Here is a 17,925-nt window from a genome sequence, read left to right on the forward strand (position 1 = left end):
CCAGGGCAAGAAGATGTCATGGTAGGTGTGGGATAGATGTAGCACATGTAAATGAGCAACCCAGAAAGAGAAGGATCTGCCCCCAAAGGCTGCTATTGAATGTGGCTCTGTTCCTACTGGGTGAGATGGGGAATCTGCATGGCACCTTTTACAGTGATTCCTGTTGCTCCTGAGAAACACCATGCCCTCCTTAGTGAAGCTCCCTGGACTTCAAGACCACTGTCACAGGTCCTGTCTGACACCTTCAGTAGCCTAATTACGCGATTCTGGCTTTTCTGTCCCTGTATGTCCCTGGCTGTACGTTGTTGGGTGTATGGACTTGGGTGATGGTGTCACCCACATAAGACCTATTTGTGAGGGTTTCACCTGCTGCATGTTATCCTATTTATGGACCCAGCTAGCTGAGATTTGGAAGAGTATTTTCAAAAAGACTGTGAGAAAAAGATGTTCCAGCTTCACTATCACAGCAGAGAAGGGATTTGTAGGTGACATCAAGGAGACGTGGTGCCATCTTATCCTGGATGTCAAACAGGAGCTTCCACTGCTTACTGTCCTCCCTGGAGAATACAGCTGAGTTCCCTGACATTAGCAAAGGCTCTCTGGCAAGGAGAGGGCTTAGATCCAGAAGCTCTTTCTAGCTATCCTTCTAAGGCACGGCATTGTAGTACTCATGAGAATGTTTCCAATTCAACCATAAGATATGATGCTTATATTGGAAAGGACCTATATGTCAACACAATATGCACCACGTCGTCTGGGGTATTAGCAAGTACCCTGGTGTTCCTGGCTGTAGAACACAAACCAATGTCATAGCCCTGGAACAAACTACAGTGAAAATGAAGATTATCACTCTGAGTGCAAATACAGTGTCTGGCTACTTTCTTGACCTTCCAGCAGATGTGGATTAGCAAGCAGGACTCTGATGAGTTTGGCCTATTGGCTGCTGCAAATGTTTTTAAATTGACTGCTGGCAGACACACCGTACTTTCTGTATGAGTGAGGTCACAAGTTTGCCTGGCAGAGCAATATATCTTTTGTTAGGCTCATCTACCTGGAGTAGGTCTTCTTAAAAAGACACCTGTCCTGTGTGATAGGCAGGCAAATAGCACTATTTCACACTGTACTCAAGTTAACCACATCTTTATAAAACATTTTCTGAAATTCTGTACATATGTTTGGTTTGAAGTTTAGTATATTCAGTTGGACATTTTGTGTGACAAAAGAAGGCTAAAGGTATGGGATTATTTAAGGGATTTGGCTTGATGTGATGGCTCTTTAGCTGACTGACAATTTCTTGTGAACTATTTACTCCTCTAGAGGCTGATCATATCTGAACAGAGTACTGACGGCAAATCCTGAATTTCTCTAGAGGCTGGTACGAATTTATGAATGAACTGTCACTTATTTCTTGCAGTCTTCCAGCAGAGCTGGGAAATATAGCTAATCCAAGCTGTTGGATTCCATTTTCCTTCTTATCCAATGTTTTTCCAGCAGGGTATCACAGGGCTAAGTTACTCACTATAGTCGCAAAACGGTTTGTATTTGTACCTGTAAACTTATGCATTGTCTTAATTTATGTAAGATTTTTGTACATATTTCTCAGCTTTTAAGGATGGCTTACACATCTTGCTTTTCTGCTGTCATGTGAGAATATCACAGCCCAAGGATACATCATAGAATAAGGAAAAATAAAAGTGCTACCAGAAAAGAAAAGAAAAAAAACCTCCAAAACTGGAAAAAACAAACTACTGAAGAGTTTTAAGTAAAGTGATCGACACGATCAGATTTGCCTTTTAAAAAATACTTGGGCCAGGAAGTGGAAGTGGATGGGAGGCAGCATCAGACAGCTCGCTGAGAGGGTTTGACTGTCAGGTGTGGGTAGATGAACGAGGTCTGCCAGGAGATTAAAGAGATCCTGTATCATAGGACACGGGCAAACCAGCAACGAACCGACCACACAAACACACAAACACAGGTTTGGGGAAGGGCATCATATGAAGAGATAAAATAAAAGCAGTTTTGGTGGGGAGAGTAGAGGTAGTTAGATTGCAGTGGGGCAACACGTCAGTGGCTCCAGATGTACTAGACTTCCTTGGGGTATAAGCTCAAAGCTGGTGAACGTATCTCCTCATCTGAACTGTTTATTTTCCATCAGTTCTTATTTAGTGCCTCCTTGGGGGGTCAGTGATGCAGGAGCTCCGGAAGATACAAATGCCTGGGAACTCTCCTGCTCCCAGTTCCTGCAGGTTGTGGAAACCATCTGTTGGAGGCGAGACTGGGCAGGACTGGCGACATTGTAAAGATGCCCATGCACTACCCCATGCAGCCACCTGAGAATGTGTTCTGGGCCTTCAAAATGTTTTCATACTCTCAAAGATACTGGCAAGGCTGACCTCAGGGAAATGAAGAGTTATCATTTGGCTAGTAAATGGATCTTCCCTCTACTTGAAATGCTTTTGTTGCATGAACTGCGTTGTATAGAATGTCACTCTGGCAAGGAGAGCAGTGTGTGAGGTTTCTCCTACAAGTCTTACCAACTTCAGTTGGCAATTTAAATGAATCAGGCAGGTGGGAGAAGAGACAATACAGCTGAAATTCAGTATTAGAGAAATGGATGGTAGGAATATCAGAAACGCTTTGTATGGTTACTACTGAGCTAAGTGCAAGGTAGGGGTACATGTGTATACATTTTCCCTACCTTATCTCATTATATTTAAAATTCACATTGTCACAATTTCTCTTATTAGGCAGTCTATCTTAGGAATATTTTCTCTGACATTTTGGTTGATATGATGTCTAAGAGAATGTGTTTTATTAACCCTTAGAAAACTGTAGACAAGAAAGCTCTTTCATTTTAAGATCATTTCAACTGCTCATCTTTCTCTTCCTCTAATAGTGAAGGGCGGGAGTTTTAGGGGAGACTTTGAAATAAAAATTAACCAAGCAACCATGTAACTATAACTGGTCTTTAACTCTCTAGAGAGAAATGAACAGGGGATGACAGTAGTGGACCACAGAGGCTGAACCAAGTCTTAAGAATCAGAGAAGACCTCCCTGGGAAAGAGATATGTAAGCTGAGACCTGAAGGATGAGTAGGATTTGGAATTAATAATTGTGGGTGACATAATTGGGGGCACTGGGTGGTAATATGGGAAGGTAAAACTTTTGAGGGTAGAAGGACTGTATTGCTCTTGGTAATCAGAGAGAAGGTCACTGTGGCTGGAGCTAGTAAGCAAAGAGGGAAGAGGAGGAGGAGGAAGAAGTGAGAGAGGTCAGTGGGGTCAAGTAATGCAGGTTCCCTAAGCCATGTAAAGGGATTTTGGACTTTATCCATAGAAGCAATGGGAGTCATTCATAGCCCCTGAGCAAGGTGGTGGTGCAGTCATATGCATGTTTAAAAGACTATGTGAGGATCCCGTGGGTAGATGGTGGTGGTAGTGGGGGAAATGCCAGTTCTATGCAGCAGCGTAGGAGAGAGACAACGGGCTGGGCTATGGTGCTGGCAGGGGGGAGGGAGCAAAGCACGAGGATTCTAAAAGTGTTTTGGATGTACAGAAGCCAGAAATTGGTGAGCAACTGTCTACAGTCAGCCCAAGAGCTATGGTTAAGGATATCTCATAGGTTTCTGGCATGAATAACTAGGTGGGTGGCATGCCAAAGGGATGCAGGTTTGGGGGCATGACTGGGAAAGCAGGCATGAGGTTGGTTTACAATTGCTAATGTGTGAGGCTTGTGAATAGTTACCAAGAGAGAGCTCTGTGTTGGAAATCTGGGATGGAAATATTTGCAAACATGGAGTGCCTGGGTTTACCTAGGAAGCGAAGGTAGTAAAGGAAGAGAACCTAGATTAAGAGAGTAGATCTCAAGGTAAATGCTTTTACCACAATAAACTTGAAAAATAAATACAGACAAAAAGAAGATCTGAGGCTGAGCTCCAAAGAACTCTAGCTCTGAGATTTGGATGGAGGAGGAAGAGATAGCAAAGGGTGGTGAGAGGGATCACTTTAAGAACTGGGAGGAAAAGAGAGAGATTGTTATATCACTGAAGTCAGGGAAGAGTGTAATTCCAGAAGGGGACAAGTTTGAGCACCAAAACAGCTGAAATATCAATTGAGAAGAGGTCTACAAAGCATTCAGTAAGTCAGCAAACAGAAGTCACTGGTAACGTCAGTAAATGTTTTGCTGAAACACCTTGGAGTGGGCTAATAATGTTAACATAGCCCATACTGTGCTAGGCACTGTCCTACGTGCTTCAAGGGCACTAAAGATTAATATGAATGTAGTCATCTCCACAACCAAGCGAGGTAGGTACTCTTATTATACCGTTTTACACACGAGGAAATGCAGGCACAGAGAGGTTAAATGACTTGCCCAGAGGCATATGATAGAAGCAGAATCCGGGCTCCTGCAATCTGGCTCACAAATCCATTCTCCTGATGGCTACACCACCTGGTCTCTTACGTGTGTAAATGAGAGTAAAGACAGTGTACACAGATCTCTGGAGAAACTCAACTGTGAGTACACAGAAAATGCAGTAGCTAGATGAAAAAGGGGTGGTCCCAGAGGAGTAATTTTTATAAGGTGAAGACTAGGACTGGAGTGTGTTCAGATATTGACTGGAAGGGAACGGTAGTAGGACCGAAGTTATAGGAGAATGAAGTGAAGGATGGATGGACAGCTGGGAGGGGCGGAGCCAGAGCACAGAGGGTGGATTACCTGTTGGAATGTGTAGAAATTCTTCCCCTGTAGTCAAGGGGTCAAGGAGAGGGTATGTGCAGAAGGAATGTTTGCAGGAAGAAATCAAAAGAGTTCCTGTTTAAGGTCTTGAATATTCTCTGTGAAATGACAGGTCAGGCCAACTCTGAGAGGAACAGGGGACAGTGAGGTAGAGGTGGAGGGGACCCAACAGCGCTGGCAGAAGAAATGCAAATTGAAATGGCCAAGTAACATTGAGGCACACAAGCGGTGCTGAATTGGTGATTCAAGGAGACTATGGGGAAAGAAACAGTAATACAGTGTTGGTATGGATGGGGAGGAATGTGGCAGGGGCCGTAACCACATGTAAAATGATTGTTTTGGCATGGTTAATAACGTATGGGAATTCTAGCTCTTTCTGTACTCCCTGAATGTCTGAGAACCAGCTGTTGTGGGCTAGGAGAAGATGAAACTCAGAATAATAAATGTGGGGAATGAGATGGGTTATAAACACAAGCCTTTTTTGTCTAGATGCAGATTTAAGAAACTAATTTAATCAACACCCAAGTGGACGTTCAGAGGGGCCTGGTGCAAGCCATGCTCTCAGCTGGCAAGCCCTGGGTTGTCTAGAGAGACTCCTCTTCCCTAAAAGATGGGAAAATAGTAACACATTCTCAACAAAGTGTTTGTAAAAATAAGCAGATTTGAATAATGGGAAAGCAATGACATTCTCAATTCTCAGGGGAAAAACTGAACTTGGGAAATAACTTAATATATGAATAAACCATAAGAAATTTTCAGAAAACTCATTAGCATTCTTAATGGGTTATAGGGAGACACAAATCCCATGAGGCAGGTCCAAGATCCTTAAGAAGAGCAGAAGACAAAATGATAATAAGGGTGGTGAGGAAGGGAAAGAGAAGAAATGGGCCTTTTTTTCATAAAGAAAGGAGGCACCTCAGACATTCTGGATTTTTGTTCTTAGGAGGAAGGAAAGATGCTATTATTTCCCGAGTGCCCTGTCTGCTCATTAATCCTCAGCAACCCTGTGAGGCAGGTATTATCTCCCATTTTAAAGGTGGTAAAAATGAGGTTAAGAGAGGATAAGTAATTTGCTCAAAGCCCCTAGGAAGACGAGGACAGAACAGGACTGTCTGACTTCAAAGATCTGGCTCTCGGCCTCCCAGAGCAGGCAGACCAAGCTAGTGAGTGAAGAAACATGCAGAAAGGGGCTGAGAGGTCTTAGCCTGTAAACAGAGGAGCAGCTCTACTAAGTGCCAATTAGTTGTATAAGTGGCTGCTGTCCTAAGTGCCAATTAGGTGGCCAGCATGTTATACCCATTTTTCTGATTCTCACAGGAATCCTGCCAAGTGTGACCATCCTCTTTTTTTCTCAGATGGGGAAACTGAGGCCCATGGAGACTAAGTGTCTAGGTTCGCCCAAGTGTCTAAGTTTTCTGTTGCTCCTGTATCACATTACCACAAACTTTGGCACTTAAAACAACACAAGTTTATGGGGCTAAATCAAGTGGGCAGGGCTGTGTTCCTTTCTGGAGGTTGCAGAGGAGAACCCACTTCCTTGACTTCCCTAGTTGCCAGAGGCTGCCGGTGTTCCCTGGCTCATGGCCCCTGCCTCCATCTTCAGAGCAGTGACAGCTGTCTGAGTCCCCTTCACATCAGGACTCCCTGATGATTCTCCCAAAGTCATGCTTCTCTAACCACAGCTGATTAGACTGGGCCCCTCCGGATAATGCAGGCTAATTTCTCCATCTCAAGGTCTTTATGTATCACATCTGCAAAATCCCTTTTGTCAGGTGGGGCGACATAGTCATATGTTCTGGGGATTAACATGTGACATCTTTCAGGACAAGTATTCTACCTACCACATGAAGTTAAGAAGGTATTAAAGGGGCTGAACCTGGAGTTTAATTTAGATTTGGTCTCAGTTAAACCAGAAATTCTGTTGACTCCATCTTCTAAATGTATCCAGAATCATACTACTTCTCAAACCCCATTTCTACCTCGTTGGTCTAAGCTCATCATCTCCTACCAGAATTACTACAGCCTCATAACTGTTCTCTGCTCCATCCTTGCCCCCAATCCACTCTCAACACAAAGTGATCCTTAAAAAATGTCTCAGATCATGTCAGTTCTCTGTTTGTGACCTTTCAGTGACTCAATTTTGTTATGAATTAAGGACAGAGTCCTTACAAAGGCCCACAAGTCCCTGCCCAATCCTCCCTCCGTTCTGGGAGGCTCCGTGCACTCTCCCCTAGCTCCAATCAGCACGCTGGCTCTCCGCTTGCCTTGAACACACCAGGCTGGAGCTCTGAGTGCACAGGGGCTGTGCATTTTCATTCTGCATGCTACTCCAGTATCTTGGAGGTAGAGGGGAGGGCACAGACTCGTTCTGGGATGTGCCTTCCCTGTCTGGGATCTGCGAGGGGAAGTGGGAGGGGAACTGGGATCTTCTGGGTCCTGCAGGTTGACCCCACTGCCCATGACTGCAAGTGGTTTCGTCCGTTCCTCCGGCTAGTACCCACCTCCCACTGACAAATGCTGTGAGGCTGGTGTTCAGCAGCTCACTTTTGCATGGGATACGTATGTGGGGTTTGTAGGAATTTCGGAGGGGCTTCTCCACTGCAGAGGTTCTGTATGTGGGGGATCTGCTAACTCCTGCCTGACCTCTTCAGCACCTGCTGACTCCTGCTGATTCTTGCTGCTGGGAAACCTTGCCCACAGGGCTGTCCTTCTTGGGTGGGCCACCATCAAGACAGCTCAAGCTCAGCAAACTCCCTCCACGTCTCCCATCTTTGGCACATAAAATGATGGGAAAGCTGCTCTATAGCTGCCCCTCCCTCCATCCAGCCATATCCTTCCAAAGCTCTTTTTGCTCAGGTAGGAGGCTTAAGAAGGTTAACAGGTCTGCTCCCTAAGTTCGATTCCTATCTCACCTCCCATATTTACTAGGGATTCTCTTGGAGCCTCTCACGCTTGGCTTTTCTAAGTGTGGAAAGGCACTTCCTTCCTTCCTGGCTCCTCTAGACCCACAAGTTACGACTGCCAAGATCCTCTCCCTCTTCCCAGGCCAGGCTGAGGAGGGAGGTGGGGAAGATGACCGGGCAGAGAATGCAGATGGCTTTGGTGGCAGGCGGGAGAGCCAGAGTCCTTGGGCTGTGTCTCATAAACACCAAGACAGGTATTTCTCTTCAGATTATGAGGTACTTGTCACCTTACTCTTTCAGCTTGGACCAAGTTCTCTGTTCCAGGAAATCAGGAAAACTTTTATGCACTATTACAGATATAAAGGTCATCAAGATAGTCAGTAATGGTGGAGTGAAGGTTCGAGATGAACAGAGGAAAATGTCATCTATTGGTCAAAGAACCTGCAGTTTGGCCAGATTTGCTTACCTGGTAAAGAAGCATCCAATTAAAGAAGGGAATTTTAACATGGGCTAGAATTTAATTTCTTAGTGAAGAGGGTACACATTTTTATCCTAAAATTTTTATACATGGCTAAAAATTCTTTCCAAGACTTAAATTTGAGTACACTCTTTTTTTATTTTTAACAGTTTTTCTCTACTTTAAAAAATAATGTATGTTTCCGGCAGAAACTTGAGGAAATACAGAAAAGTTTCAACAAGAAAACAAAACCTAATCTACAACTGCATGGCTGAGGGGTAATCAAGTTTGGTGGAGAAAGAATTTTGATTTGGGAAATGTAGTATTTTATCATAAATGAAAGATTACACTTCATCTTGATTTTACCTTATTTTCTGGCTTGGAAAGTTGTACAATGGGCACATTTGGGGCTATGGTATTTGGAATATGGAATTTAACAAAAAACAATAAGGCTCAGAGATAACAGAAATCTCCCCTTTGCTTTAAATAAGCTCACTGCAGTGACAGTAAACGTTTATCCACAAGAATAAACTCCGAGGACCCGTTTCCTACCCTTCATTAAAACGCCTGCATGCCCCTGACAGGGCCTTGCTCTAGCGGGAACCACCACACATGACTCTGAGATCTCACGCTGCTGGCTGACAGCCACCAGGAGAGGGGGCAACAGCCACGGGCTGGAAGAAGACTCCTCAGGTGAAGAGAACCCCCTGCTGAGCCCTTGGGAATGTAAGTTTCCTAGCATCTGCAGTGTTTCCTTTTTCTGGGTCCCGCAGATTGAAAGGCAGAGCAGTGTGCGGCAGTGGGACTGCAGGGAGCCGAGGAGGCCAGGTGCTGCGGGGCCACAGCCCAGGGACGAGGCTGGCCACCAAGGGTCCTGTACCAGGTGGTGTGAGGATTTCTTCTCCTGAAGAATTTGTCAGCTAGAGGGGGACTCCACTATCTTGAAGCTCTCTGTTTCACTCAGCCCTCTCTTCAAGATTTCCTGATAGTTGTTTTTAACTTAAGAAACAGAAGTGATCTTTTCATCTCCTTAGGGTGGTTTTGGATTTTTAAACTGAAGCGCGTGCAAGTGAGCAAGGAGTGAAAGGAGAGAAAGGACTTCCGGCATCGTACATGAAACTCTCAAGCCCTGGGTAAGAAAACGTGATGAACTTTTGTTACTACTTGTTGAGAAACTTCTCAGAAGAGCAAGTATAGAAATAGTAGTAATAATAATAGCAAATATAGAAACTTTTTACTGCATGCCAGACATTGTTCTGTGGGCTGAGCATAACAGTAGCTGAGTCCTCACAACGGCCCTGTGAGACATCTATTACCCATGTCCCCATTTTATATCTGAATAGGTTAAAGCCCAGAAAGGTTAAGTGGACAAGTTGGAATTCAAAACCAGGAAGTGGCCTTATCTATGAGACATGGCTGTTTCTGATGTATTGCTTCAAAACCAAAACAAACTGAACACTCATGTAATCTGTCACTTTTCATGCAGTAAGAGGCAGTGGATAGTAAGGTTAATTGTACAGACTCTGCAGCCACACGCCAGGCTCGCACTATAGTTCTGGCCACGACAAAAAACACTGGCTTTTCCTTGGGCTGCTCTTATAATCTCTCCAAATGTGAGTTTCCTTATCTGTAAAATGGGCCAGATAATGCCTATTTTAGAGGGCTGTCTGGGGAATAAAATAAGATAATATTTGAAAAGCACTTGGCACAGGGCTCAAAAGAATGGTGGTATTCGTTACAATTCCTGATAATTACTGTTGTATTAGAAACTAAGGGGACCTCTGTGTTGTATCCTGCATAAGATAGTATGGATTATCTCATTTATTAGGGGAAATTCCACAAACAGAGTGCAGAGAAATGTGGGGGTGGGTGATGACGAAGGGCAGATACTCAGGAAAGGAGGGAGAGCCCACCATAAATGGAGAGGGAGATTTTTTTATACCAGACAAAAGTGAAAAAAGAAGTGTGAGAGGTGAAAGGAGTCTGGGGTGACCTCAGATGCTGTGCGAGGCAGGACTGACTTAGGGGCTGGGAAATGGAGCCACTCAGGATGGGAGCTCAATGGGGTCTGGTCTTTGTGGGAAAGTTCCAGTATCCCTCGCTCTCTCAAATCCTGCTATTCAAATCTAGGAAGAGAATAGATTCGATAGAGAGGAAGTCTTACAAGAATGAAGAGCAAACCAGAATCAGAGCAAAGTGGGCAGACTGCCTGGCCTGCAGCTCGACCATACGGAGGATTTTAAGAGACATCTTTCTATTTCATAATTAGCAGATGACAAGAGGAATGCTTTCTTCCACTTTGGCATTCTTCCATTCCATTCTGGAATGTCCAGCAACAACCCTGGTGTAGTACTATCATAAGATTTCATATTCTGAACCGTCTCCTGTTGTGTCATTGGTACGTCAACCCTGAGGTAGTCTGGAAGGGAGCAAAAGCCTGTACCTTTTTGATAATAATTAAAATCCTTGGATTTATATAATGTGACATGATATGAGGGGCATTGTTTAGCATTTGGCATAGCTGTGAATACTGTGGACAGAACACCAAAGGAAAAAGCACTTTGAAAGCTTTCTCAGAACGTATCTGAGAGAATTTGCTGGTTAATGCAAATCCATGTCCAAACAAGTACTGGTTTGCTTAGGGAGTATGCAGAGCTGGAAAGCCTCACTTGGCATGAAGAGCGTGAGTAATGTTTCATTTTAATGCGGGATCTTGGGGGTCTATAATGAAGGCTTTGTGGTATTTCCTATGCATCCCTTTGGAACATGGACTGATTGTGCCCACAGTGGAAGAAAAGCCATTGGAAAGTATGTTGTTCCTGAATTCTCTGGAGCCCTACTAGATTCATATAATTAAATGGCATATAAATGAATTCACAGAAATATATCCAGAACTGCCAGAATAAAAAATTTCCCTTCCCACAGGTAAGCAAGTATGAGTGCAAAATAATGAGACTGTGTTTTTTGGGGGGTTGAGGGAGGACATTTGATTTTTAAGTGAATGCTATATGCAGGTGCAGATGTGTTGTAAACACTGTAGTATCCCTGGAATACTTGCATAGCTTCCCTACATGATTCTTCTGAAAGATATTCACTTGAAGATCAAGTTCACAAAAAACCCACATTCATTTTTAAGACATAACTTCATAGTCACACTTACTTGTGAGCCCTCATTATTTGGACCTTCTCTATCAGAGAAAGTCAATATTTGACATTTTAGGTGCAAAAAAAAAATGTAGAAAGTAACTAGGAAAACAAACATTATTTAGTCTTTGTGAACCATGTTTGACTAGTTGATGAAATGATAGATGGAATGAGTATTAATGGGGTCTTTAGTCTGTATATCCCCTTAGATCAGCCATGAGGTGTGGTTTCCTACAGAAAATTCCCTTTCTTTTGAGATCTGTAGCATTATGTGATCATCTGTGCAAAGTATGTGAAGTACTGTATTGATCTTTATTTTATATTTCTGGGTTGGCTGGAACAAAACACTCAATGGAGACTGGGCCTCCCAAAGTGCTCCAGGATTTTGGCGGGTTGAAGTACACAATTCTAGGGTGTTTGAAAGAATGTTATGCAGTTTTTCAGGCTTAAATGAGGGGGTGGTGACCAAGAACTCAGGATAAGAGAGTCCCAAGAGGCAGAAATGCTGCTGGGAGGGGCCTCTTCTGTGTGTGCTAATATATCAAAGATGACTTGGAATTATAAAGAGATATAAGAAATTCTCTCTCTTAAGCAATTTTGAAGCATTAAAACATGGTAAGAACTGAAATTATTGTGCAGAAAACTCATCAGACAAAAACTCTTGTTATCAGATAAATTTAGCACCTTCTACTTGGGACATATTTGTGGCCAGTAGGCCAAGTGGAGATTCCTTGTGATTTATTTACTCCAATTTTTAAAAACAAACCCATTAAATGTGTGCTCTGTGTAATAGTTAATTATGGACAGGTTTTAAACTGACTCAGGAAAATGTACATTTTCACTTGTTTCCGATGGAGTTTAAAGTCACTCCACTAGGAACTCATTCTTCTGTCCTCATTTGCATTTGCTGCAACTCCCCCGTTCCCCAATGAAAGCAACAACAACAAAAAAATCTCAAGCAAAAAATCCCTTAAGCAATAAAACTGGTGTCCAAGAAAAACATTTAGTTTGAAAAAGAGTTGAAAAATGTAGCCTTGGAAGAACCACTGCTTACATGGGATTGTTCAACAAATTCCTGTTGTGTGAGGTTTGGCATATACTTTCTAAAAATACAAGCATCTGGGGAAATGAGACAAAGCCCAGGTCTTGGACCAAATGAGGCACGCAGTGTGAATCTGTTAGTGATTATATCCATAATGAAATACGTGCCCAAATTTAGCAGTGCAAAATCTAATACAATATGAGAGCCCAGCAGGCACTGTCCTTACCATAATATATAGCCAACAGAGAAGGTACATATGGCGGCGAGTCCACTGCTCCTGCTGGGATATGCGTGGTGCGATGTCCTCATCTCGATTAATATAAAGGGCAAAACCGTTGTGTGCTGAAAAAGAGCAGAGACCAGGTGACACAGCGTCTCATGATTGTCCCTCAATAGTTGTTCTATCTCCGGTAGGAGAATGAAGAGTATCAATTCATGGTAAAAGTGCTACAGCAGTGAGTGGTATGTGGTTGCCAGAAAGGTAGAATGAACATGAAAACATGTTGTGCACCAATTACTCCATTGGTATTTTTCTTCTGTATATTAATTTTAAAAATTTTATTTTATTTATGCCTGTTTCAGGGAATTTTGGTAATAGGGAAAGGTATCAGAAAATATTGGAACATAAGAAAGGAATAAAAATAACCTCTGTTAAGATACTGGTATATTCCCTTTCCCCTCTTATTCATATTATTTATACATAGTTAAGATCATAATATTCATGCAGTTTCATCTTGGATTGTAGTATGAGAGTTTTTGATATGCCATTTTAGAAATCCTAGAATAGCAACCCTGACCATTGTTGCTTAAAACTCCCTTTTATAGATGTACCAAAATTTATTTAACCAATTCTTATTTTTGGACATTAAGTAAGGGCTTTTCAATTTTTCATTTATTAAAAATTTCTTGATAAGTATTTTTTGTAGAAGTCTTTGAATGTCTGAAGTTTAAATTATTTTCTTGTAGTCAAAGTCCATGAACATTTTAAGGCTGGTGATACACAATGCCAAAGTACGTGTTTACCAGTAACAAGTAGGTAAATAATGCCAAGTTAGTTTCCAGAAAGGATGCACCAGTTTGTATCAGCAGTGCACAGATTTAGATGCGATGTTTGAAGACAGACTCCCAGAAGCTGGGTGGAGCATTCCCATTTGTTTTTCAGACCCAGTGGCTACTCTAGATACTTAGCTCAGTGGGCCAGGATGGCAATGAAATTTATCCCCTCCACATGGTAAAAAGAAAGGAAAGTCAAGTACTCTTGGTACTGAAATTTGGAGGACAGACATAAGGGAGCTTTCAGATAAAACTGAGTCAGGATATATTTACCTTCCAACATTGGAGAGTGTCCCAAGAGTGAGATGATGGCAGAACCGAGAACTGAATCATCAGCAACTTTGAATTCTATTTCATTATCTCCTTAACTGCCATGAAAGAACTTTTGTTTTGCTCTCGCTATATTGTTTGCATATTTAAAGAAAAGGCAAGAAATTGAATATGATTTTCAAACTCTAGTAAGTATTGTAGCAAGATGGAACCAGGTGGCAGGTGGGCCTTGGCAGGAAAGACATGGTGAGGATATCAAAGTGAATGTATTTGGAGCAACTTATTGTTTATAGTTATAGAAAAAATAGAAAGATAGGGTCTTATAAGACATATTAAGACAGTGGAAATTCTTTGCCTTAAACATTCACCTCTGCAAACAGTTCTGACTGCCAATATACTTATTGGTAATTAAGGTATGGTATGCCCAGAGTGTCAGATGGGTGATTCCACAGTTCAATAACTTTCTATTTTCTTATTCTTTTCTTTTCTAATATTGTTTAAAATCAGTATAATTAGCTCTGAAGGGAACCATACAAAATATATATGTGTTTTAATACACAGTATGCATTTTAAAGATCTATTTTATTTAATTTTCCACTACAATTTAGGCACCTCAGTTCACACTGGCCTAGAATTTCACCAACAATTGGAGATGCCAACAATAGTTTTACAGTGGTACATTCATGTAAAATTCAAATATACAGCTAGCAATAGGCCAAGTCTTATCATATCTTACATAGAACAAAGATCCCAGAAAATCACACATTAACACTGAAGATAATGCTGACTCTGATGGCCTGTGTGGGTTATAGAATGATGATGATTTTTTTTGACTTGTTAATGTTAAAGAGTGTCTGAACTCTACCTCTTCAACCATTGCTACAAACTGAGCAGAAAATCATCCACTTTTCTATAAGGTTATAGAAGTTCAAACAAATAATCTGAATAGTCTTGGTTATTCAGTATTATTATTTTACCTACAATGCTACTGATTATCAGGTGTCGTACCTGGAAGGGCTAGATGTATTTTGATGATTTTGATGATGCCAGATGGAAGATCTCTTTGAAAAATGAAGATATTTCTAGATTATGCCATCATTTGCATCATGACCACCAAAGAGGAGAGCTAGTTGCTCTATCAGTGACATAACCAAAGAAACTTTAGCAGCTCAGAAGCAACTAAGAAACCTAAGAACAAAGAACCTAAGAAACTTTAGCAGCTCAGAAGTAACTCAAAATCTGTAGCAGCAAGAAGGATAATTATTTTAGAACTGCAGGTACAAGAATCCAGCTCTAATCCACTCCCAGGTATGCTCTGCTTCAGTGATTTAAGAAACAGAAAGGAAGTATTTATTCATCTTCATTCAAGACCATCACTTCACAAGAACGATGATCTTATGTATGGGCACATATGAGGTACTCAATAAACACTTGCAGAGATATTTTAATCTTCAAAACAATATCTTAAATGGGAATTATTAACTTCATTCTGCCAATGACATAAGAAAGACTCAGAAAGTTAATTATCTTGCCCAAGATCACAGAGCTAGTAAGTCAGGAGGTAGGGTTCAAGATGGGTTCTGTATGTTCCCAAATCCATTCCTCTGTTTCCTACTTTAGAATTAAATATTTAAAAGATAGCAGAGTTAAATAATCTTTGCCTAAATAAACCTGCAGAAGTATGTGATCGATCACTTAATGTTGTCCCTCAACAGGCCAGAACTATTTTGTGGTTGAGCCTTGAAATAAAGAAGAAGGTCTTCACTATAAAAAACATTCTTTTCTGTGGCATACAAGCACTCAAAATAATAATAAACAATAAAACCAGCTGGCATAAAGTCAGAACTTTTCAGCAGTGCAATGACGGTTAGAGACAGCTGGAGGCAGCTCTTCCAGCTTTCTCCTGGTTGCCACTTTCCTGGTTGTCCTGAATCTGGGTTCAGCTAGCATCTGCCACCTCCTGCTTGTCACCTAAAATTGACCCCGAGATGAAAGCTGTGTACCTGAAGTGCGTGAGCTGGGAATTCAGCCCCATGTCTGCCCTAGTCCCCAAGATCACTGCATCTGTCTCTAGAAAAGGTTGGTGATGATATCCCAAAGCATGAGGCGACTGGAAGGGTCTGAGGGTGACAGTGAAACTGACCAGTGCAGGCCTTGATTAAGTGATACCTTCTGTCTCTGTCCTTTTATCAAAACCCTTCAGGAACCACCGTGAGAAAGAAAGAAGCAAAAAAACCACAGTGGAAATGGCCCTTTGGATGAGATTGCCAACACTGCCTGACAGGTACAGCACTGACTTGTACAGCCAGGGAGCTCTTCAGAACCCTGAAAGAGAACCTGGGGGCTGCCCAGTCCATGGGCTGCAATGCTGATGGCCACCGCCCTCATGACATCAAGGGTGACACCAACAGTGGTATGGTGAATTCCCAGCTACTTAAGAACTACAAAGGAAAACATTCAATAAGGAACATTTGAGAACTAAAAAAAAGCAGACTCAGGAATGACGTTTCTATTCCTCAGCCACAAGTACTTTTTAATTTGGTTTCTCAGAGAGGTGTAGATACACTTCGATAAACAAAGAGATCAAGTCTGGTTGCCAGAGGGAGCTCCTAAGAATTGGGTCTGTTTTCTCAAGTGCATTGTCATAGAACAATTGCCCTGCAGCTGAGTCACTCAGGTTTGCTTGTTTTTTTTAGGTGCTAAGTACATGAAGAGTTGACAGCCCCAGGAGTCAATGCTTGATTTACCCTATGAATTCTGTCCTAGAAAGTAAGGGTCTACTATGTAAGTAGTTACCCTATTCCAAGCTGAGTCTTCCATTGCTACTAATTTTAATGAAACTGTATTTGGAAGATTGTCCCAAAAGGAAGTCCAAATCTGTCTTGGGTTTTTGCATCCTTTGTGTTTTTCTTAATGGGGTTTGGGTGGGTTCCCTCTATGAAGCAGTGATTATTGTTACAAACGGACCAGCACTTGTGTCAAAGGTCTACCTGTGGAGGATCCACCAGGCCGTGTCACCCCGACACAGAGGCGCTCAGACATGAGCAGACAGACCCATGACTTAAAATAATCAGGTAAGAAAAAGGCTCCAAGGAAGGAGGAAACAGTGTAGTTAAATGAAAAGATCAGGAGGCTGGCATGTGGGATCTGGTTCTGACTGTGTCCCACCTCCCTCTAAGACTCTGGGCAGGTTCTTGCATATTTGTAAAGCTCAGTATCATTCTTTGCAAAATGAAGGAGTTAGATTACATCAGTGCATCAAACTTCAGTCATGAAGAGCTAATAGTTTAAGTTTTGTTACCTCACATACCAGGGCCCACCTGTGCCATAGGCACTCTAGGCAGTACCCCGGCCTATGAAAATGCTTTAATTTCTTTTATAATTAGAAGGAAAAAAAAAACTTTTAGAGTTGAAGATTATGCTCTTTATGCCAATGCATAATACATATGGATGTGTGTATGAGAGAGACAGAGAGAGATAGAGACAGAGACAGAGGAAGGAAACCACCAATGCAAAGTAACTGCGTCCTATAAGGCAGAAGTTATAATGCAGCCCTGTCACGTGTTTCCTGAGTTTTTAAAAAACTTATTTTCTTACTCAATTAACATTTTTTCTTAAATAAACGTATTGAAAGGGAAATTTTTGTGACTCAAACTCTCATAAATGGAAAGCACTTATTGTAAAGGGGACAACCACAAAAACAAATACAATGAAAACTAACTGATCTTAATAAACGTTCACTAGATATGTTGACTTGTTAAAGGCTCTGATTCTGAGGCCTGCTCTATATGTATTAAGCAGGGATGTTAGTAAGCATTAGAGGGACATTAAAGACTCACTCCCATGAAATAAAGACTGTTCTCAACAGAATCAGAAGGACTGAGAGACAATTGAGAGGGAATTACCTTTTCACTATGTGATTTGCTATTATTTAATGCCAGGTCCCTGTGCCACATACCATCTTCCATACCATCAGAGCTATGCAGTCTATGCACTGGAAGAGATTATCTATAAGCTGTTTCTGTATTTTCTAACTGCTAAATTATTTGATTTATGAATAGATGTTCTTTTTGTCAGGAAAATTGAGAGACAGATGAATACAAAGTTTAGATATCGATGGAGGATTTCATGGTATTTGATAGGATTAAATTTAATGGTATTTAACTACACAAGAAGGACCTGGACTTGCAATTGGGGAAAACATTTTGATATCTGTGATGGCAGTCAGTAGCTTGTCAACTAAAGGGACATTTTGGAATAAACTTTGCTAAGGAATAAAGAGAAGGATAAAAGCTACGCTGTGTGATGGTATGAATTCA

At 41.8% G+C, this 17,925-nt stretch overlaps 1 protein-coding gene across 6 annotated transcripts in view; it reads right to left on the bottom strand.

Moving 5' to 3' along the window:
• Positions 1-17,925, bottom strand: part of AIG1 (androgen induced 1) — a 232,399-nt gene that overhangs the window by 23,458 nt on the left and 191,016 nt on the right. For 3 of the 6 annotated variants that reach the window (XM_036906828.2, XM_036906827.2, XM_036906833.2), the window contains exon 5: positions 12,510-12,625. The exons of the other annotated variants lie outside the window; for them this stretch is intronic. In XM_036906828.2, coding sequence (XP_036762723.2) covers positions 12,510-12,625 — 116 coding nt within the window. The remainder of the gene's footprint in view (positions 1-12,509; positions 12,626-17,925) is intronic. 6 annotated transcript variants of the gene reach the window in all.

The sequence above is a fragment of the Manis pentadactyla genome, chromosome 12 (assembly GCF_030020395.1).
Source record: "Manis pentadactyla isolate mManPen7 chromosome 12, mManPen7.hap1, whole genome shotgun sequence".
Taxonomy (NCBI): Eukaryota; Metazoa; Chordata; class Mammalia; order Pholidota; family Manidae; genus Manis; species Manis pentadactyla.